This window comes from Cebus imitator, unplaced genomic scaffold (assembly GCF_001604975.1).
Source record: "Cebus imitator isolate Cc_AM_T3 unplaced genomic scaffold, Cebus_imitator-1.0 Scaffold129, whole genome shotgun sequence".
Taxonomy (NCBI): domain Eukaryota; kingdom Metazoa; phylum Chordata; class Mammalia; order Primates; family Cebidae; genus Cebus; species Cebus imitator.
This window is the reverse complement of record NW_016107444.1, coordinates 1,890,601-1,912,941: the sequence shown is the minus strand read 5'-3', so window position 1 is coordinate 1,912,941 and position 22,341 is coordinate 1,890,601. Positions and strand designations below refer to the sequence as shown.

At 41.8% G+C, this 22,341-nt stretch overlaps 2 protein-coding genes across 7 annotated transcripts in view; one reads left to right on the top strand and one right to left on the bottom strand.

Annotated features, from left to right (window-relative positions):
* Nucleotides 1–43: 43 nt before the first annotated feature.
* On the bottom strand, nucleotides 44–6,140 carry TMEM69 (transmembrane protein 69). Its single transcript, XM_017540859.2, has 3 exons — nucleotides 6,029–6,140; nucleotides 3,111–3,245; nucleotides 44–791 (listed from the first exon to the last, which is right to left on the bottom strand). The coding sequence occupies exons 2-3, from the start codon at nucleotides 3,150–3,152 to the stop codon at nucleotides 84–86; spliced, it is 750 nt and encodes a 249-aa protein (XP_017396348.1). The 5' UTR covers nucleotides 3,153–3,245; nucleotides 6,029–6,140; the 3' UTR covers nucleotides 44–83.
* A 50-nt stretch (nucleotides 6,141–6,190) lies between these two features.
* GPBP1L1 (GC-rich promoter binding protein 1 like 1) overlaps nucleotides 6,191–22,341 on the top strand; it is a 65,106-nt gene continuing 48,955 nt past the window's right edge. For 2 of the 6 annotated variants that reach the window (XM_017540852.2, XM_017540857.1), the window contains exon 1: nucleotides 7,690–7,894. The gene's annotated coding sequence lies outside the window, so the exon portion shown is untranslated. Of the gene's footprint in view, nucleotides 6,386–7,153; nucleotides 7,312–7,689; nucleotides 7,895–19,544; nucleotides 19,620–22,341 lie in introns of those variants that run through there. The other 4 variants (XM_037742873.1, XM_017540853.2, XM_017540855.2 and 1 more) reach the window with 4 other exon arrangements.

Below are 22,341 nucleotides of genomic sequence, written 5' to 3'. Positions count from 1 at the left end.
TTACCATTGGTGTGGGAAAAAAAGAGCCAAACAGAAGTAGAAAAAGGTGTAACCAGCATACTAATGTTATCTACAGTGTATTTTTATATTTGACCAGGTTTCTTATGTCCTTTTTCGGAAAAAACATTTTTAACCATTAAAGTGAGTATCAGTGAAAAAGCGGCCACTAAAGTGACTACTAGCCTCAGGGCTTTGAACCAGTTGGGATAATGTGGTAAGAGAAAAACTTCAAGGTGTAATGCTATCCCCAGACCCATTATTATTGTGACTATGGCTTCTGCTTCACCGAGTTTTTCAGAAAAAAGGAAGGCAAACCATGAAAACAGAAGAGGAGTTGTACTGTTAGCCAAATTAAGGACATCTGGTTTGGCTGGACTACTTTCTGGTAGAGCAAAACCCCATCTGATCCCACCCAAGAAAGATAGGAAACTGACTCCATAAGCGATCTGAGTAAAAGCTAATATGGGAATATAAGTTTTTGTCATCAGCATGACCAGTGGTGGAGCAAGGAAGGGGATTAGTCCTGCCACAGTTATATATAATGCTGGCTTTGGGCTCTCAGGCAGATAAGAGATGGTGCTTGGTGGCCTGGCTGGAAATGCTGCTTTCTGCTTCTTTTTAAAGCTGCAGGGGGATGTATGATAGCACTGTGTCTTGCTCATATACACTGGAAATGAAAAAGAAAGCCAAGGCCTTGGAAACGGGGAAAAGTTCTGCTGGAGAGACATCTTGAGAGAAAGTGTATCTGTTCTGCTGGCTCTTAGTCCCACTGGGAAAGAGTACGTCAGCATCTGCAAAGAAAATAGAGCCAGAAGACAAAATTAAAAAAAAAAAAAAATTCCGTTTTCACACTACTAAGACATACCTGAAAAAAAAGAAAAAAATTATATATATGTATCAGATTTTAGTAAATCTCAATATGAAAGATTATTTGGAAGGAGCAAACAAAAAAGATTTGCTTTCCATTAGCACATTAAACTGTACAGAAAGGATGAACTGACTCTAAAGTGATGTTATTGCTGGTAAGAGTATGAAATGGCTATATAATGTACAAAAGAAATCACTGAACACAAACCATGATATATTTAAACCTACCACTTAATTTTATTCCATGAGAGAAATATCTAAAAGAGAAGCAGGTAAAGATTAGATCTTCAGAATCTGGCCTTCTGTCCTTTTGTTTTTCTTTTCCTTTTTGTGGAGAATGGGGTCTTGCTATATTGCCCAGGCAGGTCTTGAAGTCCTGGGCTCAAGTTATCCTCCTGCCTCTGCCTCCCTAAGAGTTGGGATTACAGGTGTGATCCCAATGATCAGCGCCTGGGGCAGAATCTGGCCTTCTAAACTGCCTCTTCTATTTATTACTAGCAAAAGAAGCAGCACTAATTACTGTGGGAATAGTGTTTTTATATGGAGGAAATAAATCTGCCTTCCAACTTAGCTTTATAAACACCACATACTTTTCATAGTTCCACACCTTTGTATATGCTCTGCCTAGAATTCTAGTTCTTACTCCTTTTCTATCTAGGAAACTTACCTCAACAATCAACATTCAACTTAAAGCTTTCCTTAACCCTTCTACCGTTTGATTTAATGCTCCTATAGTAAGTACCCTATGCACACTTCCATCATAATTCTTCTCACAATAAATTAAAATTATGTGTTTACTTGTCTCTGTCTCAGTAGACTTGAGAGCCAGGACCATATTTTGTTCCATGCCTTAAAATCCCCAGTGCCTTTCATTGTACATGGGCAAAGTAATAACCTTTTCTGCTGATTCTGTGCTTTAGTGAGCAGATGCCAGACTTCAACTAAAAAGTGTTGGATTAAAGAAAATATTGAAGTTATTTAAGATTCTTGGTGATTACTCAAATATACTAGGAATGGTTCCATCTTGGAACCATTTCCCGTTTCCATATTTACTGCTTTTCCTTCAGTTACCTGTATGGCCCATTCCCCTATTTCTGACCCCCTGCCATTTATAAGTGCAGTCCTACATCCTGACACTCCCTATTCCCCCCTTCCCTGCTTTATAGCTCTCCACAGCAGGTAAGTGATATACTATTATTATTATTTTGTTTTTTTTGAGACTGAGTCTCACTCTATCACCCAGCCTGGAGTGCAGTGGCGTGATCTCTGCTCACTGTAACCTCTGCCTCCTAGGTTTAAGTGATTCTCGTGCCTCAGCCTCCCGAGTAGCTGGGATTACAGGCATCCACCACCATGCCCAGCTAATTTTTGTATTTTTCAGTAGAGATAGGGTTTCACCATGTTGGCCAGGCAGGTATTGAACTCCTGACCTCAAGTGATCTGCCTGCCTCAACCTCCCAAAGTGCTGGGATTTGGGATTAGAGCTGTAAGTCACAGCACCTGACAACATTTTTTTTTTTTGAGACGGAGTTTCACTCATGTTACCCAGGCTGGAGTGCAATGGCGCGATCTCGGCTCACCGCAACCTCTGCCTCCTGGGTTCAGGCAATTCTCCTGCCTCAGCCTCCTGAGTAGCTGGGATTACAGGCATGCACCACCATGTCCAGCTAATTTTTTGTATTTTTAGTAGAGACGGGGTTTCACCATGTTGACCAGGGTGGTCTCGATCTCTTGACCTCGTGATCCACCCGCCTCGGCCTCCCAGAGTGCTGGGATTACAGGCTTGAGCCACCGCACCCGGCCCCATTTTTTTTTTTTAAACAGGGTCTTGCTGTGTTGCCCAGGCTGGAATGGCATGATCTCAGCTCACTGTAGCCTCAACCTCCTGGGCTCAAGCAGTCCTCCTACCTCAGCCTCCAGGGTAGCTGGGACTATAGGCGTGTGACTCCATGCCCAGCTAATTTTTTGTATAGATGGGGTTTTTCCATGTGCCCAGGCTGGACTTGAACTCCTTGGACTCAAGTGATCCACTCACCTCGGCTTGCCAAAGTGCTGGGACTACAGGAGTGAGCCACCGCACACAGCCTGATATATTAAATATTTTACTTACATGTATTTTACCTAACTCTTCCCTCCATCACCTAAATAAACAATGATAAGGATTTTTGTCTTTTTCACTGCAACTGCCCTAGCCCAAGCAATATTTGGCAAATAGTGCTCAAATATTTGCTGAATAAACCAACCTTTGAAGATGTTTGAGAAAACTTCTGGATGAAGCGAAGCATACTGGCCCCTGTTGAAAGTCTTGTTCAGGAAGATGCCGTTCTGATTAACGTGTTGTTACAGCTCAATGGAGGCCCTGACTCAGAGGCATGTTTCTGTGTATAAAACAAGACGTCACTTAATTTTCCTCATTTTATACATTAATTTTTAAACAGTAGTAATTCATAAATGTAACAGTTTCCTTTGAAAAGAATCATTAATGTTTTCAAACTATCAGTAACACAGTATGGAAATAGATTCTTTTAATACCTGAACTGTTCTTTTAGCTTTGGCTGTCTGATTTAACAGAAAAGAGTAATGCACACAGGGATTTTACAGATACCTCCACCACTTCCTAGCTGTGTGACACTAAGTAAAGTGCCTGAGTACCAGTTTTCTCATCTTTAAAATGAAAGGTCTTCTAAATGGCATTTTTGTGAGATTAAAAAAAACAACTGGAAGGTCATAGCTTCTCTGTTTCCTTTTTTTCTCCTTAGTTATTTACTTTGGGGCTTAAGAGTTCACAATTCAAAATAATGATAGTACCTATCAATATAACTTAGTTTTTTTGGGTGTTTTTTTTTTTTTTAAGACAGCCTTGCTCAGTCACCTAGGCTGGAGTGCAATGGCACAATCTTGGCTCACTGCATCCTCTGCCTCCCAGGTTCAAGCGACTCCCATGCTTCAGCCTCCCAAGCTGATTTTTGTATTTTTAGTAGAGATGGGGTTTCACTATGTTGGCCAGGCTGGTCTTGAACTCCTGACCTCAGGTGATCCACCTGCCTTGGCCTCCCAAAGTGTTGGGATTACAGGCATGAGCCACCATGCCTGGCAAGCATTTTATTAACTTGGTACGGAGAAAGAGAATAGCCTGTTGGAATACAGACTCTGGAATCAAACTTGGTTGGAATTCTGGCTCCACTACTTATTAGCTGTGTGTCTTTGAACAAATTATTTAATCTTGTTATGGTGCAGTTCATTTACCTTTGAAATAAAGGTACTAACTACTTTCATAGGGTTGATGTAACTTTTTTTTTTTTTTTTTTTTATATTATTTTTTTTTTTTTTTTTTTAGGTTTTTTTTAATTTTTTTTTTTTTTTTTTTTTTGGGAGACAGTGTGTCACTCTGTTGCCCAGTATGGAGTGCAGTGGCATGATCTCTGCTCTCTGCAGCCTCAACCTCCTGGGCTGGAGGGATCTCACCACCTCAGCTCCCTAAGTAGCTGGGACTACAGGCCATGCCACCATGCCCAGCTAATTTTTGTATTTTTTGTATAGAAAGGGTTTTGCCATATTGCCCAGATTGGTCTTGAACTCCTGAGCTCAAGCGATCTGCCTGTCTGACCTCCTAAAGTGCTGGGATTACAGGTGTGTGCCACCACACACACCTGTAATGTTTATTAAGGTGTGTAATATTTATTAAGCCTGATGTAATATTTATTAAGTTAATACATGTAAATAGCTGAGAACTGCCCCTGACAGAAAGTAAGCACCTTACAGAGGAGACCCTGATTAGTAAGTAACCAGTAAAAACAGTTGAATGAGAATATGAATTCTAGATCTGACAATTCCATTCTTTTTTTATTTTTATTTATTTTTATTTATTTTTTTTTAAGACAGAGTCTTGCTCTGTCACCCAGGCTAGAGTGCAGTGGCCCCATCTTGGTTCACTGCAACCTCTGCCTCCCAGGTTCAAGCAATTCTCCTGCCTCAGCCTCCCAAGTAGCTGAGATTATAGGCACCCGCCACTGTGTCTGGCTAATTTTTGAATTTTTAGTAGAGACGTGGTTTCACCATCTCAGCCAGGCTGATCTCGAACTCCTGACCTAGTGATCCACCCTCCTCGGCCTCCCAAAGTGCTGGGATTACAGGCATGAGCCACCATACCCGGCCGACAATTCCATTCTTAGCCAGAATGAAATGTCTGAAAAATCTATAGTTGCTGTTTAATTAAAAAAATCGATTGGGCCAGCGCGGTGGCTCACCTCTGTAATCCCAACACTTTGGGAGGCTGAGGCAGGTGGATCACGAGGTCAGGAGTTCGAGACCAGCTGGCCAACATAGTGAAACCCCGTCTCTATTAAAGATACAAAAAATTTGTTTCCTGTGATCCATGCTAGAGGAAGTAAAAAACAAAAAAACAAAACAAAACAAAAATACAAATATTAGCAGGGCGTGGTGGCGGGTGCCTGTAATCGCAGCTACTTGGGAGGCTGACAAAGGAGAATCGCTTGAACCTGAGAGGCAGTGGTTGCAGTGAGCCAAGATCGAGCCACTGCACTCCAGCCCAGGCGACAGTTCAAGACTCCATCTCAAAAAAATAAATAAATAAAAATTTTAAAAAATTGAACAAATTTATTGATTACAGATCCACATATCTTAGGGTTGGGTCAAGAAACCCTGTATACCAGTGAATGTCTTCATTCTAAAGGAATAAGTAAGTTAGATCACACCCACACCCACCCACATAAGCCCCAGACCAAAATGCCAGCAGAGTGTACCCATCACTTTTGTCAAAATCGCTTTCCAGACCACTCCATTTAAAATCTCAACCATCCCCGACCTTTGGAAACTCCCTATCCTCTATGGCACATGCTTTCCAACTAACGGGTATTAAAAAGTGATAACCTAAAGTCCAGCGACGGCAGGTGATGCGGGGATTAAGGACTGAGACTCAAAGGTTAATCCTCCTAATTTGGATTAAAAAGCTCAATATTCCCATTGCCCTAATAGGAAGACTGCAACTGCCAGCTTCAAAAAGACCTCTGAGAAAGGGGGGAGGAGCTTAGACGCTAGTGTCTTCGGGAAACCTTGCCCTACAGTGCCCGCGTCTACAATTTACTACCAACCCTTGGTGCCTCCCATCCCATTCTGTAGCTGTGGCAGCTTTGAGACTTACCAGCGTTGCACAGAGAGATGGAAAACAGCCGCAGGAAAACAGCCGCAAGGAAACAGCCCATGCCTCCCTGCAAAGACACTTCCGGCAAGTGGAATCAGAGAAAGCCCCCTACTTCCTGAGGACTCAAAAGAAAATAAGTCCGGGTAGGGCCTTAACCTGCGCTAACTGGTTCCTACGCCCGGCTTTCTGTTTGGGGGCCATTCTTAATTTCTAGTTGAAGCCAGATGTTGAACAAGGTACCTGAACGGTTCTAGACTTTCTGTTTCATGGCTCCCAGGCAGCAGAATCTGCCCACAGAGTTCGAGAAGGTAGAGTGCAAGTACTGAAACAATCTCAGAATGATGGTGGTGAAGGAAGGTAAGAGACGGGATTTTAGGCCCAGAGTGACCTGGCCAAATTGCTTGTCATCTGTGGAATTTATTTTTTACTTTGCAAAACAGGGTTATAAGACCTATGGGGCCCATGTCACTCCGCATTACGGCCCTTTACTATTAAAGGGAGAAAAAGTCCAATTATTACATTTATTTCTTTGCTAGGAGCTAGAAACTTCGTTAAGGATTAAATAGCACAAGAGCAGGATTTCTATTTCCACGAAAGGTGTGGTGATAAGAGCCCTGGGCTTGGGGGTGGTGCGGAAAGTCAGATCATTTCTCCTGCTGCCCTCGGCTTTATTTCTCCGCTATGTGACCTTGGGCAAGTCCCTTCTCTTATCTGGACTTGTTTCACAGGAAATGGCACTAGGCAAACTGAGTGTCCTTCCGTGTGTATGGATAAAGCTGAAGACATGTAATAGGAGATCTCAGGGGCCCAAGCCGGCCAGCCCCTCCATTCCTCCGGATTCTAGGTAGTGTAGCTTCCTGGTTGCCACCCATCACATGGTTTAGCGTTCCGTGCCGGATGGAGCCACAGCAAAGTCTTAATAGCGCCTTTAGTAGAGTTAGGCCTTCAGTTTTATTGCCTTCTCTGTTATGGCAGCGCCGCCCCTTCCAATAGTGCGATACCCAATGAGACTTAAGGTAGAAGAAACGGCACTGTCACTGGCGCAGACTCTAGCCAAAAGCCCGCCCTGCGCTGGGGCGGGGCATGACACTTGGGCTCCCAAGGAACTACTACTCCCAGTGGGTAGCGCGGCTGACCCAGCCGCGCAGCCTCCGGAGCCAGGCCGTGTGGGCTGCTGGGGGCTGGAGTCTCAACGACACGCACACGTGAAGGAAGGAGCGGAAGGTGGGAAGGGGCTGAAAAACACATGTTTCTGCGAAACCGGTTTGCAAGTCCTTGTAGAGGTAGTTTTGGGACGCGTACCGGCCCACGGGAGGGCTGTGGGAAGGTGAAGAAAGAAGGGAATACATATATACATACCCACCCACTCATTCCTACGCGCTCAGGTCCCGAAAGTGGGCAGGGGGGTTAGAAGGGGCGTAGTAAACTAGGCTTGTCCTTGCTTCAGGCGGCACGAGGAAAGGCAGAGGATTCAACTCTGTAGGGGGCGGAGGCGACCACACGCCGCCTCGAGCGGCGAGGAAGGGAGCCAGGGGCAGGGCAGGGCATAACTGCCGTTCTGGGGGCCGAACGTTAGCAGCTTAGGGCTCGGGAACCGTCCGGCAGTGTCGCCGGGGCAGGTCCCGTGCGCATGCGCTCCTTCAGGTGGGCGTGTGTAAGGCGGGGTCGGACGGGGGAGGGGAGGGCCGTGCTGCTCGTCGCTCCTCCTCCACCCGCTCTGCCCCTCCTGGGCCTTGTGGGCCGGGCAGCCATTTTGGGAAGAGCTTTGTTATGGTTGTGGGCTAGCCGCCTCTGCCAAGTCGACTAGCTGGGGACGCGTTGTCAGACGCTGCGTCTCGTCCCTGGTCGTAGTCCCACCCCTGCCCGGTGAGTGGGAGTTGGGGACAACGGGGCAGTAGGAGATCTTGGAGTCGTTCCAGCGCGGGGCCCCGCCCGGTGCCTAACCAACCGGCTATTAAAACTAGGTGAAAGAAGCTCTCACACAGGTGGTTGGTTTTAGGTCCTACCCGAGAGGGACGAGCGGAGCCCACGGGTCAAGTGGTTCGAACGGCGCACTCCCGCCATCGCAGTGCTTGGAGCTTTGCACGCGAGCGTTGCCGGGGCTCCGCGTAAGCGCTGCTACTTTAACTTTGGTCGTCGGGTCGGAACGCTCACCTGCGGCTTTTTGGCTCCTCTCCAGGCGATCCGGCTTGGTGCTGGTTGAGGGACTTGGTTTACGGGTTTTTTTCTTTCCCTCTTGAAATGAGAGCTAAGAGCTTTTGTTTTTCTTCAAAGAAAAACCTAAGGAAGAAAAAGTGTAAGTCAAATGTGGGATATTTGAGGGGAAAAAAAGTTTTAACTCCCAGCGTTCCGGTTCTACGTGGTAGCGAGGTGTTTTCGTTTAGATTGAGTCTATCCAATATCTACCAACCCTCTTCTCTTGCGGGGGCTGCGGGGGAACCTGCTCGATCCTGAAATGTTTTAAGAGTGTTATTTTTTTTCTCGTCTTAAATCTACTTCTCAACCCGAGAAATTCAAAAGAAAGTCTGAATCTAAAATGGCTGTAGCTTGGGGAAGTGCCCTGCCCTTCGATTACTTAAATACAGTAACGTTTTAAAATTTTAGTCGTTTCCCCTATGGGGACATTAACTGAATCTTTTGATCTTTTGGCTTTTTACAATTGGTGTCTCATCTTTAACTCTCTTGCTAGGTGAAAACAAAGGTGAGACTCACAAAGTTGACTTACTCCAAAAGTTTACATAAGAATGGGTGCGGTGCGGTGGTGTGTGTGTGTAATAGTTGCTTATAGTTTTCACATTGTCCTGTGGTGTCAATTTTATCTGCCAACTTTGTGCTCTGAGGGTGGATTGTCATATTTGTTGAAATACTTTTAACGTTGATATTCATTGCTTACCAGGAAAATACAGAGTTAATAATGGTGGTTCGTGTTTTAGTTTAGTAACAAGTCATGTTCTTGTGTAAATCCTATCCAAAAGTAAAGTGATTGGTAGTCACTCCTCAGTAGACTGGTATTTGTAATTTGGTAGACTGCTGATCTTTTCTAAGGTCTTTTATATCCAATATTTGAAAGGAAATTAGGGTGTTATTAAGTTTGAGATACTTACTAGAATAGTGTTAAGACCAAGTGAAGACATACTTTAGGTGTGGAGAACCTGATTGTTGTGCCCTTTTAAACAAAAGGCTGTCTTTTATTTGCCTTTTTCTTTTTTTAACCAATAGATCCAAAAGTTTAAACAAAAAGTCATATATTGGAAGCCAAAACCAGTAAATTTCAGTATTTGGAAAGGTGGTGAAGTTTCGGCCTGTAGTCTGTTTTTAAGAGATAAAACAGTGAAATGTTAATTGTGAATGAGAACTTTGAAATTAATAGTAAAATAAACTGTCATCTTTCCTAGGGAGTCCATTTTCAGTGTGCCTTTTGACGTTTTTTCAAATACAAAAGTTTATTTTTGTTAATTCCCCTATAATTTTTTTTGTTATTTTGGGTGGTTTTACAGGAAAAACATTTAAAGTTTTTAATAGAAACTACAAGTTAGTTGCTTCATGTTTTGTCACTGTTAACTATTAAATTCGAGTGAGAGGTTTTTTTTTTAGGTTACTCAACGGTTTGTACGTTTGTTAATATAAACATTCTTTCAATTGATTCTGGATGGTGTGTTTTCAGAGCTCTTAATTTGTGGTGTGGGGGGAACTCTTGAGAGGCCTCTTTATTTTGAGCAAATTCAGTTTACTAGATTGCTCATCAGTGGCTGTTTAAAAGTTTAACAGAGGAGGACGCATTCAATCATTTATGTTTAGAATGATAAATCTGGTTCACAGTTCTGCTTATAATTCATTTTTAATGCTGAGTTAAAGATAAAACACAATCGTGAATCATACTTAAGAAAATTGCATATCTGTATTTTATAACTGATGTGCCAGAGACTGACTGTTATTTAAGGTGCTTTATATTTGTCATTTAACTTTTTTTGGAGGGGGTTATGGAGGGTACGGAGTTTCTCTCATCTTCCAGGCTGGAGTGCAGTGGCGCCATCTCGGCTCACTGCAACCTCCACCTCCTGGGTTCAAGCGATTCTCCTGTTGCAGCCTCCCCAGTAGCTGGGATTACAGGAGCGCGCCACCACGCCCTGCTAATTTTTGTATTTTTAATAGAGACGGGCTTTCACTACATTGGCCAGGCCGGTCTCTAACTCCTGACTTCAGGTGATCCGCCTGCCTCAGTCTCCCAAAGTGTTGGGATTACAGGCATGAGCCACCAGCCTGTGATTTACTTTTGTAAGTATACTGGTTGGTTTGTTTTGTTACAGCGTCTCACTCTGTCACTCAGATTGGAGTGCAGTGGCAAGATCTTGGCTCACTACAGCCTGTACCTGTGAGGCTCAAACTATGAAGGTTTTGGTCATCTCAGCCTCCCTAGTAGCTGGGACTACAGGTGCATGCAACTGCACTGGGCTAATTTTTTTTGTTTGTATTTTTTAGAGAGGAGGTTTCGCCATATTGCCTAAGCTGGTCTCGAACTTGGGTGCTCAAGTGATCTGCTGGCTTTGACCCCCCAAAGTGTTGGGACTAACAGGCCTGAGTCACGGCACCAGGCCTAAATAGATACAGTTTTATAGCCCATTTTATAGTTGAGGAAAAGGAGTCCAGAGATTCATCCAGCTAGTAGGTAAACAGCCTGTATTTAAATTTAGGCAGTCTAAGTCGTTGTGTTTAACTGTTATGGTCACTGCCTTTAAACATGAAATTGAGACTGTTGGTCTAAAAGATAAAAGGCACACAAAATTTTAAAGGATTACAGCCAAAAAAAGGATTTAATGGGAAAGGCAAATTTTGGTGTATTTATGGTTTTTCAGATAGATGAGGGGAAAAATCTAGGCGGTGGAGAAATGACGTACTACCTCATAAGTGGCTGTAGTTGCTGTTGTCTGGAATTGAGTATGTGGTTCTGCTGTAGAGACCTAATTAATTGCCCAAGTTACTTCTAAATTAGACTCAGTGTTTCCTATTTCCCACTGCAATCTGCCCCAAACAGCCTACAATCAAACTTGAAAAATAGTTCAGTAAGAGGAACTGAACTTTTGTCCACAGGTATACCTTAAGTAAAGTAGATAATATTTTTTTGTTTGTTTTTTCAATATTTGCAGTTGAGACATATTTCTAATGTTGTGTAAATTGAATTTTTTTTTTTCTTTTTTTTAGACGGAGTCTTGCTCTGTCACCAGGCTGGAGTGCAGTGGTGCAATCTTGGCTCACTGCAACCTCCTTCTCCCGGGTTCAAGCAATTCTCCTGCCTCAGCCTCCCGAGTAACTGAGACTACAGGCTCGTGCCACCATGCCCAGCTGATTTTTGTATTTTTTTTTTTTTTTTTAGCAGAGACGGCGTTTCACCATGTTGGCCAGGATGGTCTCGATCTCTTGACCTCGTGATCTGCCCCCCTTGGCCTCCCAAAGTGCTGGGATTACAGGCGTGAGCCACTGGCCCAGCCGTAAATTGAATTTTTATAGGTGACTTCAAACATGCTAGGCAAACATTTAAAAGAGCTTATTATTTTTCTTTACTAAGGCAAATAATTAGTCTTTAATTGGTCTATTAGCTGATCATTTTTCAGATAAAATAGCTCAATCATTTTTTTAAGAAACACTGTCCCTATTGAGGTTAATAGGGAAAAAGAAAAACACTGAAGGCTTACTGTGCCAGTTTCAGTGTACTAGGCACTGGGAATATCTAGATGACCATAAAACATTCCTGCCCCTAAAGAACTTTATGGTTTAACAAGCATAAACGTTATGGTTTGTACTTGGAAGATAACAAAAAATCATTCTTAAGGGAGTTGATTTTAACAAACTCATTAAGTCCACCTTCTTTTTCTAAGATAAAACCATTTGCCTTTTGTTAAACAGACTTCAGGCTAGGGAATCACCAGTGGAACAAAATTTTAGTACGCTTTGCTGAGCAGTAGATCTGTTTGTGTGGAGTAAGTTTTTTCCTCCAGAAAAATCTCACATGTTTAAGTTTAGCTATACTTTATTTTTATTTTATTTATTTTTATCTATTTATTTATTTTTAAGACCAGGTTTCACCATGTTGGTCAGGATGAACTCCCGACCTCAGGTGATCCGCCTGCCTTGGCCTCCAAAGTGCTTGGATTACAGGTGTGAGCCGCCATGCCTGGTCTAGCTATACATTAAATTGAACTTGCAAACCCTGTTTCTACTTAAGTTTAAAAGTTTGGCGTATAAAAAAGTTATTGTCTGAATTACTGCTATCCTTAAAGTTTATAAATATGTAGAAAAGTTGGTTTTGGAGCTGCTTAGTTAATTTAAAAGTAGAACTATTCCAGTTTTTGTGCTGTTTGTAAATTATTCTACTTTTTTTTTTTTTTTTTTTTTTTTTTTTTTTTTTTTTTTTTTTTTTTTTTTTTTTTTTTTTTTTTTTTTGAGACGGAGTTTCACTCATGTTACCCAGGCTGGAGTGCAATGGCACGATCTCGGCTCACCGCAACCTCCGCCTCCTGGGTTCAGGCAATTCTCCTGCCTCAGCCTCCTGAGTAGCTGGGATTACAGGCACGCGCCACCATGCCCAGCTGATTTTTTGTATTTTTAGTAGAGACGGGGTTTCACCATGTTGACCAGGATGGTCTCGATCTCTTGACCTTGTGATCCACCCGCCTCGGCCTCCCAAAGTGCTGGGATTACAGGCGTGAGCCACCGCGCCCGGCATTATTCTACTTTTTAATTCGTCTTACCACGTATGGCAGGAAGGGCAATAGGAACCATTCATTGTGGGCCTCATAAACTTAGATGCTATAATAGAGTCAATTATATAATCTCATGATTCCTTACAATTTAAAGAAATAGATATTAACCCTTCTGCAAGTGAACATACAGAGGTTCCAAGAAGTTGAGTAATTTGGGTAACATAGTCAAAGATGGAGATTTGGGCAGCTTTCTGTGATTCCAAAGCATAGTTTCCACCACAGCATACAGAGAAATGGCATAGTATGGTAATCAGTGGTTGGCTTTGTAGCCAGACCATTTGGGTTCGAATCTCAGCTTTGCTCCTTATAGCTTTGTGACTTTGAGTGAATTACTTTAATGAGATTCTTTGCCTATTTCTTCATCTGTTAAATGGGGATAATAATAGTACCTTCTCCTAGGGTTGTTGTAATAAATAATATTTGTAGAGTTATTAAAATAATGTCTGTTCATAAGAACTTCATTATTAGAGAAGTTGTCTTTAAGGAACATCATTTTACACACCAATCTAATGAAATTTAGTGAAATCTGCACAGATGAGTTGCACACGGAGTGGTGGTTTTCTTTCTTAGATATTACTTTTCTATTCACTTTTGTAATTTATTTGAATCAGTATCTAGGTCCCACAAACTGCAATTGGCTGCCATTTAGAAAACCTTAATTTGCATATTTCTCAGTTTTTTTCCTTGTACTTTGTTTAAAAAACCAGGTCATTTATCCTGCAGTTTCCCACATTCTAGATTTTCTTGATTCCTTGTAAATTGGTAGTTGGATATAGAGGCTTAGGTTGAGATTTGATTTGGAGATAGAGAGGACTGATAAGATTAAATTTGTTAGGTGATTCTGTGTATTTGGGGATTTTTATTTTCTAGTTTGTCCAGAGGTTCTCATCTGTATCATTTTCTTGCAATTTCCCTGTTGAGCAACATAGAGTAAGTAACTTTATGGGTTATTTACTCTCGTTTGAGGTGTTATGTAGAGTGTTTGGTTTGCTTTGGTGCCCAATTCAGTATTAACTTCTCCAGGTAGTTTGTTTCCTGCCCTTTTTTTTTTTTTTTTTTTTACCCCTACTTGTATGTTTATTCTGTCATAAAATTGAGCTAAGTATGATAGTTTTTTTTGTTTGTTTGTTTGTTTGTTTTTAAGATGGGGTTTCACCATGTTGGTCAGGCTGGTCTTGAACTGCCAACCTCAGGTGATCCACCCGCCTTGGCCTCCAAAGTGCTTGGATTACAGGCGTGAGCCACCACACCCGGCCATATGTTAGGTTTTTAGTGTTGTTATTTCCCGGTTTTGGTTACTAATGAATAGGTGTCTCAGCATATTCAATCTGAAAATTTCTCGAAACTGATTTTTTTTTCCTGCTATCTGTCCTCCAACATTATTCGCACTTAATGGTATACTCACTATAGGCTAGGCACTATTCTTTTTTCTTTTTGCGGGGAACAACATCCGGGCATTATTCTTAACACTTTACATACATTCACTCATCTAATCAACAACAATTCAAGAGTCTCCAAATTAGCTAGGTATTATTAAATAAAAAACTGTATAGTTTTTGAAATGTTACAAATAGTCTGTTTACTTACAGTCATAGGGAATTAGCCTTTTGGTGCTGCTGAAACTGATAAAAGTAGAGACAGAGTCTTGCTCTGTTGCTCAGACTAGAGTGCAGTGGCATGATCATACCTCACTGCAGCCTTGACCTCCTTCCACCTCAGCTCTGCCCTGGATCCCCACACACCCACTGCCACCATGCTGGGCTAATTATTCTTTTTTTTTTTTTTTTGTATAGCTAGAGTCTTACTATGTTGTCCAGGCTGGTCTTGAACTCCTGGGCTCAAGCACTTCCTCCCACCTTTGCCTCCCAGAATGATGGGATTACAGGCGTGAGCCACTGTGCCTGAAATTACTTTTTAGGAAATTCTTTTGGAACAGTGAAGCAGAATAAGGCAAAGTAATTCAAGTTTATTTCTAATGGCAGGACTGGCAGAATTCCTGTGTTGGACATTCTACCAGTTGGACTTTACAATGATCCTTTGTTGTTTGTTTTGTCTGTTTACCATTTTAACCCCCTTCTAGTACTGCTTTCTTGTGAATCTTAGTGGGAGAGGATGCTGGGAAAGAAGGTTGGGTGGACACATACACATACCATATAGATAAACTTTCTGTGCTGGACCCCCTGTCAGCTAGAGCTGGGCCATGTTACCCAACCTGTGCTAGTCAGATGCCCTTCACTTTGACTGGGGACTTGCACCAGAGGTGAGAGATGCAAAGATGCAGGACTGTTTGGAATTCATGCCAGTGGCTGTTGGTGGTGGCATTGCTAGCTAGAGCAGTTTCCTAAGCAGACGCTTCCTGTGGCATGACCTTGGCAGGGATTTTGACTGGTTAGCTTCCTTTGGTTTTTGGTGTTTGTCAAGTTACGGGAAACTCTCATTTGTTCTCTGAATTTTCAGGGTTCTTCTGATAAATGCCTTTTTAAAAGACCTATCAGACAATTTTTCCGTTTATCTGCCCCAATTCTCAAAAGCGATAGTTCTCAACCTTTTTAAATTTTTCTGGGGTAAGGCCTGGACATCAGTGGTTTACTAAAGCTCTCCAAGTGATTCTTTCTTTTAATAATTTTTCTATTATTACAGAAGCAGTGTATGTATAATATAGAATATTAGGCTATATAGATATGCAAAAATAAAGCCTTGGCGTTCCCAATCACACAGGAGTTACTACTGTTAACAACTTGGTGCATTTTTTTCCAGATTGTTGTCTAAGCACATATATTTAGGTTTCTATTTTTATTTTACTAAATGAGATCAACTTGCTTTTTTTAGTTGGTGATACCCACTTTCCATGTGAGTAAATGTTCATTTCCTCTAATACCCGGGTGCCATTCATATTTCCCTGGCTGATCCAAAAAAATGTTTATTACAGCTAGCTATCCAAGCCATTATCTGATTTAGGACCTTGTCGCATATGTTTGTTTAATTTCTTTATATCTTTTTAATGTAGTATAGTCTTTATTTTTCAGTGACACTGATTTTGAGACTATGTCACTTACCCTAGAGTGGTTTTGTATGATTGCATCCTTGTGGTATTATTTAGCTTGTTTCTTTTTTAATTCGTGTAGTTTTCTCTAAAGTTCATAGCTGACAGATTGATGGATTCACCTTTAAACATTGTTGACTACAATACAGCATAGCAGTTCCTCATTTTGCATCGTATCACAAAAGACATTGTAATGCTAAAATTGGTTATCAAGGTAGTTCTATCTATATATTAAACAACCTTTCCCCTTAGAGCAAGAAACTAATTTGCATGGTGTTACCTTGGTGGTGAAGGATTTCCCATTCCCTTGTCAATCATTGGTCGTAACTTTTTTGGGAACAGCTTTATTGAGCTATAATTTATATAACAAAATACACTTAAAGTGTACAATTTAGTGGTTTTAGTATGTTCAGAGTTGTGCAACCATTGCTACTAATTGTAGAACGTTTTTATTATCCCAAAATAAACTGTAACCATTAGCAGTCATTCTTCCTTCCTCTCCAGCTCTAGACAACTACTAATCTCTTTTTTCTCTCTCTGGATTTACCTGTTCTAGATGTTTCATATAAATAGAATAGAATATGTGATCTTTTGTGTCTGGCTTCTTTCATGTAACACAGTGTTACAAGGTTCATCCCTGTCGTAGGATGTTATTGGTATTTCTTGTGGTTGTGAGTGATTAGGATTAATGGATCCTAGAAGTGTTTTTTGTTTTTAATTTGAGACGGAGTCTTGCTGTCGCCCAGGCTGGAGTGCAGTGGTGTGACCTCAGCTCACTACAACCCCTTCCAACCGGGTTCAAGCGATTCTCCTGTCTCAGCCTCCCGAGTAGCTGGAATTATAGACATGTGCCACCATGCCTGGCTGATTTTTGTATATATAGTAGAGACCTGATTTCACCATGTAGACGAAAGCCTCCTGACCTTGTGATCTGCCTGCCTTGGTCTCCCAAAGTGCTGGGATTACAGGTGTGAGCCACCACACCCAGCCTAATCATAGAGGTTTTACAACTTCAGCTTGTTTGCCAGTTCCCAAAGTGGTTGTGTAACAGTTTGCACTCTAATCAGCAATATATGAGAATTCTTTGTGCCTCATCTTCATCAACACTTCATAGTGTCAGAATTTTTTTTGCGAGTTTGATAGTTGTAAAATACTCTCTTATGATTTGAGTCAGGTTTTAAGAGTATGAATTAGAGAATAATTCAAGATAATGTTTTATATTGTGCTTTATATTATTTCATAGCACTTCACTTGATACCTCTCATGCACCTCCTAAGGGTACAGAAATCCCATTGTTGTCATTGAGTTTGTAATAGAAATAAGATTTTTTTAGTTCATTTATATTTTTTTCTTTTTCTATCCACTACAGGGATTTTGTTTGTTAGACTCCATAGTAGACGTTACATATCCATATTAATCACCATAGTATTAGGTACTTTCCCTTTTGTTTGTTTTTGCTTTTGTGAGATAGGGTCTTGCACTGTAGCACAGGCTATAGTGCAGTGGCATGATCATCACGGCTCACTGCAGTCTTCACCTTCCCAGGCTCAAGCAATCCTCACACCCCAGTCTTCCAAGTAATTGGGACTACAGCACCACTAAGCCTGGCTAATTTTTTTTTTTTTTGTAGAGATGGGATCTTGCCATGTTGCCCAGGTTTGTCACAAACTCCTCGGCTCAAGCAATCTGTTCAGCCTGGCCTCCCAAATTGCTGGAGTTACAGGTATGAGCCACTGCACTTGGCTCCATGTACTTTCTTTCTTTCTTTTTTTTTTTTCTTTGAGACAGAGTCTCGCTCTGTCGCCAGGCTGGAGTACAGTGGTGCGATCTCAGCTCACTGCAGCCTCTGCTTCCTGGGTTCAAGCAGTGCTCCTGCCTCAGCCTCACAAGTAGCTGGAACTACAGGCACATGCCACCACACTCAGCTAATTTTTGTATTTTTTAGTAGAGGTGGGGTTTCACCAAGTTGGCCAGGTTGGTCTCGATCTCTTGACCTCATGATCCGCCCGCCTCAGCCTCCCAAAGTGCTGTAATTACAGGTGTGAGCCGCCACGCCTGGCCAGCCCCAAGTATTTTCTTAATAGACAGCACTGCTGTATGGGGAATAAAATCTTGAAGTATCTTGTATCCCCTTTTGGTTCATGAAAGACTTGCTCAAATTTCATATTCTTCAGAAAATCTTAAATGGGAATTTCTCTCTGCTGTAGTTAAAATAAGCAGTACTAAGGTAGAAAATGGCTTGGGGCTCTATTCTGTTGAGAATTAGAAATAGAAGAAGGCACCAATAACCCCTGAGTTCTCCTTATTGAGAACTTAGGAGGGAAGCTTTATGTACAGCTAGAAAATGGGTATAGGCTACTGTAGGGCTATACAGTCCTTTGAAGGAAGTCTCTTAAACCTATGTGGTTCATATCATGAGATTTTAGAAAAGAAGCATTAGGGCTAGTGAACATTTAAAGATAAACATACTATAGTCTTAGGATCTGCAGTTTAAGGAATAAGAAATGCTCAAGGAGAGCCCTTAAGAACAGTAAGAAGGCTGGGTGCAGTGGCTCATGCCCATAATCCTAGCACTTTGGGAGGCTGAGGCTGGTGGATTGCTTGAGTTCAGGAGTTTGAGACCAGCCTGGGCAACATGGCCAAGACCCTGTCTCTACAAAAAATACAAAATTTAGCTGGGTGTGGTAATATGTGCCTGTAGTCCCAGCTACTTGGGAGGCTGAGGTGGGAGGATTGCTCAAGCCTGGGAGGTCAGCTGAAATGAGCCATGATTGTGCCACTGCACTCCAGCCTGGGCAATGGAGTGAGACCCTGTCTCGAAAAAGAGCAGTTAAGGTGAAGGGGATATTAATTGGTGGAATTGTCACACTTCTTTAAAAAATACCATTTATTGGGCACCCAATATATAGACCCTGTCTGTAAAAAGATGGAGATGACCACCTTTACTTTTAATCTCTACCAAGTGTGTCCCATTTGTAAGGGAGATAAATACGTAAAAAGGTAAGTGTAATGCATTGTGATGAGTCCATGAAGCAAGAATTTTAAGTCACTTAAGAGACCTGAAGTCTTGAAAATTGGTGAGATAATGAAGAGCACAGAAAAACAAGAAAAGGGATACATGAAACTATTTAAGGAACCATTACATTGGCAGGAGAAAGGAAAAGAATCCGATAAAAAGTAGAGATGCTCCTTGACTTACATCCTGATAAACCCATTGTAATTTGAAAATATTGTTAAGTTGAAAATGCACTTTATATGCCTAACATACCAAGCATCATCATAGCTTAGCCTAGCCTACCTTATGCGTTTTCAGAACACTTACACTAGCTTGCTATTGGGCAGAATCATCTGGCAACACATACCCTATACAGTATCAGTTGTTTACTCTTGTCTGACCCTTGTGACTGACTGGGAGCTATGGCTCCCTGCCACTACCAAGCATCACATGAAAGTATTGTACTGCATACTGCTAGCCTGGGCAAAGATCACAATTCAAAGTATGGTTTCTACTGAGTTGCTTTCTCACCTCACACCATTGTAAAGTTGAACAATTTTAAATTGAACTATCATAAGTTAGGGAACCATCTATAATCACAGGTTAGGATATCTTAATGCAGTGGTTGTCACTCAGTGCTGCTCTCTGACAAAGACCTCAGCCCTTTGTGAATATTACCAATGTAAGATTAACTTTTTTTTTTTTTCTTTAATTTTTTAGCTCGATGTAATCCAGGTTTGAGAACTGCTGGTCTAATGATGTAATGTATATAAACAGTGTAAGCCATTGAAGTTGGTGAGTCACAAGACATTGACTTTTTCTTTCTTTCTTTCTTTTTTTTTTTTTTTTTGACAGTGTTGCTCTGTCACCCAGGCAGGAGTAGAATGGCACAATCTTGCCTCACTGCAAACTTTGTCTCCTGGATTCAGGAGATTCTTGTGATTTAGCGTCTGGAGTAGCTGGGATTATAAGGTTGAGCCATTGTGCCCAGCTGTCATTGACTTTTGAGAGTATATTGGTTAGGATTTTTTGTTGTAGAAAACAAATATTTAAAAGCATGCTTGTATCTCCTTCAGCCACAGTCAGCTTCATGGGTGATGAGCAAAGAAAGAAATAACTGGGATCTTAGATTGGCGTTTGGGGAATTGGGTATTAGTCAGTGAGAACAGCAAGAGGCTTCAGCGAGTCAAAGTCATGATAGCTTACAGGTGTGGGCCCTTACTCTGCTGGGAAGCTCTACTGTATCTCTGTAGCTCATTCTCAAGTTTCATGCTTTAATTCTTCTCATACCCCTCAACTCCTCTGCACCAACCCATACTTTTAGCTAAAGGTCTTACTTTCTGCTTCATTGAAAAGATAGAAGCAATCAAGGTAGACTACGTCTAGGCTCTCATTGCATTAGTAGCCATGTATTCTGCCTTTCCACCTGTTCCTGTAAATGAATTATGCATGAGCCTGTTAAAGACCTGTCTCTATTGATATGTCAGATCTCACCCCTCTGAACTACTGAAGATATTATTTCAGCAGTTTCTGTATCAGCTGCATCAAGTTTTCTCTCTCTACTGGGTTATTCCTATCAGTGCAGTAAAAAACTTCTTTTGATCCCAAATCCCCTTCTAGTCTACATGTTCCTTTTCTCTGTTCTGTAGCAACACTTCTCAAAAGAGTTGTCAGGCTGGGCACGGTGGCTCATGCCTGTAATCCCAGCACTTTGGGAGGCCGAGGTGAGCAGATCACCTGAGGTCTGGAGTTCAAGACCAGCCTGACCAACATGGAGAAACCCCATCTCTACTAAAAATACAAAATTAGCTGGGCATGGTGGCGCATGCCTATAATGCCAGCTACTCAGGAGGCTGAGGCAGGAGAATCATTTGAACCCAGGACGTGGAGGTTGCGGTGAGCCGAGATCATGCCATTACACTCCAGCCTGGGCAATAAGAGTAAAACTCTGTCTCAAAAAAAAAAATAATATAATAATTAATAAAAATACGAAAGTATTAGCCGGGCATGGTGGTGTGTACCTGTAATCCCAGCTACTTGGGAGGCTGAAGCACGAGAATCGCGTGAACCCGGGAAGCGGAGGTTGCAGTGAGCCAAGATTGTGCCACTATACTCCAGCCTGGGCAACAAGAGTGAAAAGTCCGTCTCAAAAAAAAAAAAAAAAAGAACTGTTAGTTTGGGCACATGGGCTCATGCCTGTAATCCCAGGACTTTGGCAGGCCGAAGCAGGCAGATCACCTGAGGTTGGGAGTTCAAGACCAGCCTGACTAACAGGGGAAAACCCCATCTCTACTAAAAATATAAAATTAGCCAGGCATGGTGGCACACGCCGGTAATCCCAACTACCGTGGAGGCTGAGGTAGGAGAACCGCTTGAACCTGGGAGCCAGAGATTGCGGCAAGCTGAGAGTGTGGCATTGCATTCTAGCCTGGGCAACAAGAGTGAAACTCTGTCTCAAAAATAAATAAATAAGTTGTCTGCACTTTTAATCTCAAATTCCTTCCTTCTTGATCTCATTGAAATTAGGCTTTCACCACCTCCCCTATCCGACATCATCACTGACACTTCATGTGAATCCAGTGATCAGTTCTCAGCTTTTTATGCTATTTAGTAACATTTGATGAAGGTCACTTGTACCTTCTTGAAATACGTTCTGCTTAGATTCTGGGTTCCCACACTTTGATGTTTTTTTTCCTCCGTCTCCCCAATATTTAAAGTTATATATCAAGGTTCTATCTCTTTTTACATTCACTTTGTTGATGATCTCATCTAGGTCTATGGACTGAAATAAAATTTGTCTCCAGTCTGTACTTCTACCATGAACTACAGACTCATATCCAACTATCTATTTAATATCTCCACTTCAATGTCTGATGGACACCTAAAAGTTAACATGTCTATAAAGGGTTTTTCTGTCTCTTATTTGTGGAATCTATAGACAAATTATTAGAATTAATGAGAGTTTAGCAAGGTTACTGGATATAGTTTATGCCAGCAGTAAACATCCATCTAAAGGAAATAATGCAATAACATAAAAAAAAAATATATATATATATATATATATATATATATATATTTATTATATATATATGGTATCTAAGAGTAAATCTTTTTTGAGAGGAGTCTCACAGTCGCCCAGGCAGGAGTGCAATGGTGCAATCTCGGCTCCTTGCAACCTCTGCCTCTGGGGTTCAAGCAGTTCTCCTGCCTCAGCCTCCTAAGTAGCTGGGATTACAGGTGCCTGCCACCATGCCCAGCTAATTTTTTATATTTTTAGTACAGGTAGGGTTTCACCATGTTGGCCAGGCTGGTCTCGAACTCCTCACCTCATGATCCACTCCCCTCAGCCTCCCAAAGTGCTGAGATTACAGGGGTGAGCCACCGCGCCCAGCCTGAGTAAATCTATTAAAAAAGATATACAAGACCGGGCGCGGTGGCTCCAGCCTGTAATCCCAGCACTTTGGGAGGCCGAGGCGGGTGGATCACGAGGTCAAGAGATCGAGACCATCCTGGTCAA

Bases quoted from the DNA above. Each gene is read 5' to 3' on its own strand.
- TMEM69 (XM_017540859.2), bottom strand. From the start codon at position 3,152: ATGCTTCGCTTCATCCAGAAGTTTTCTCAAACATCTTCAAAG. The intron at 792-3,110 runs GTTGGTTTATTC...TTTTCTTTGCAG, and splicing joins TTTCTCAAACATCTTCAAAG to ATGCTGACGTACTCTTTCCC.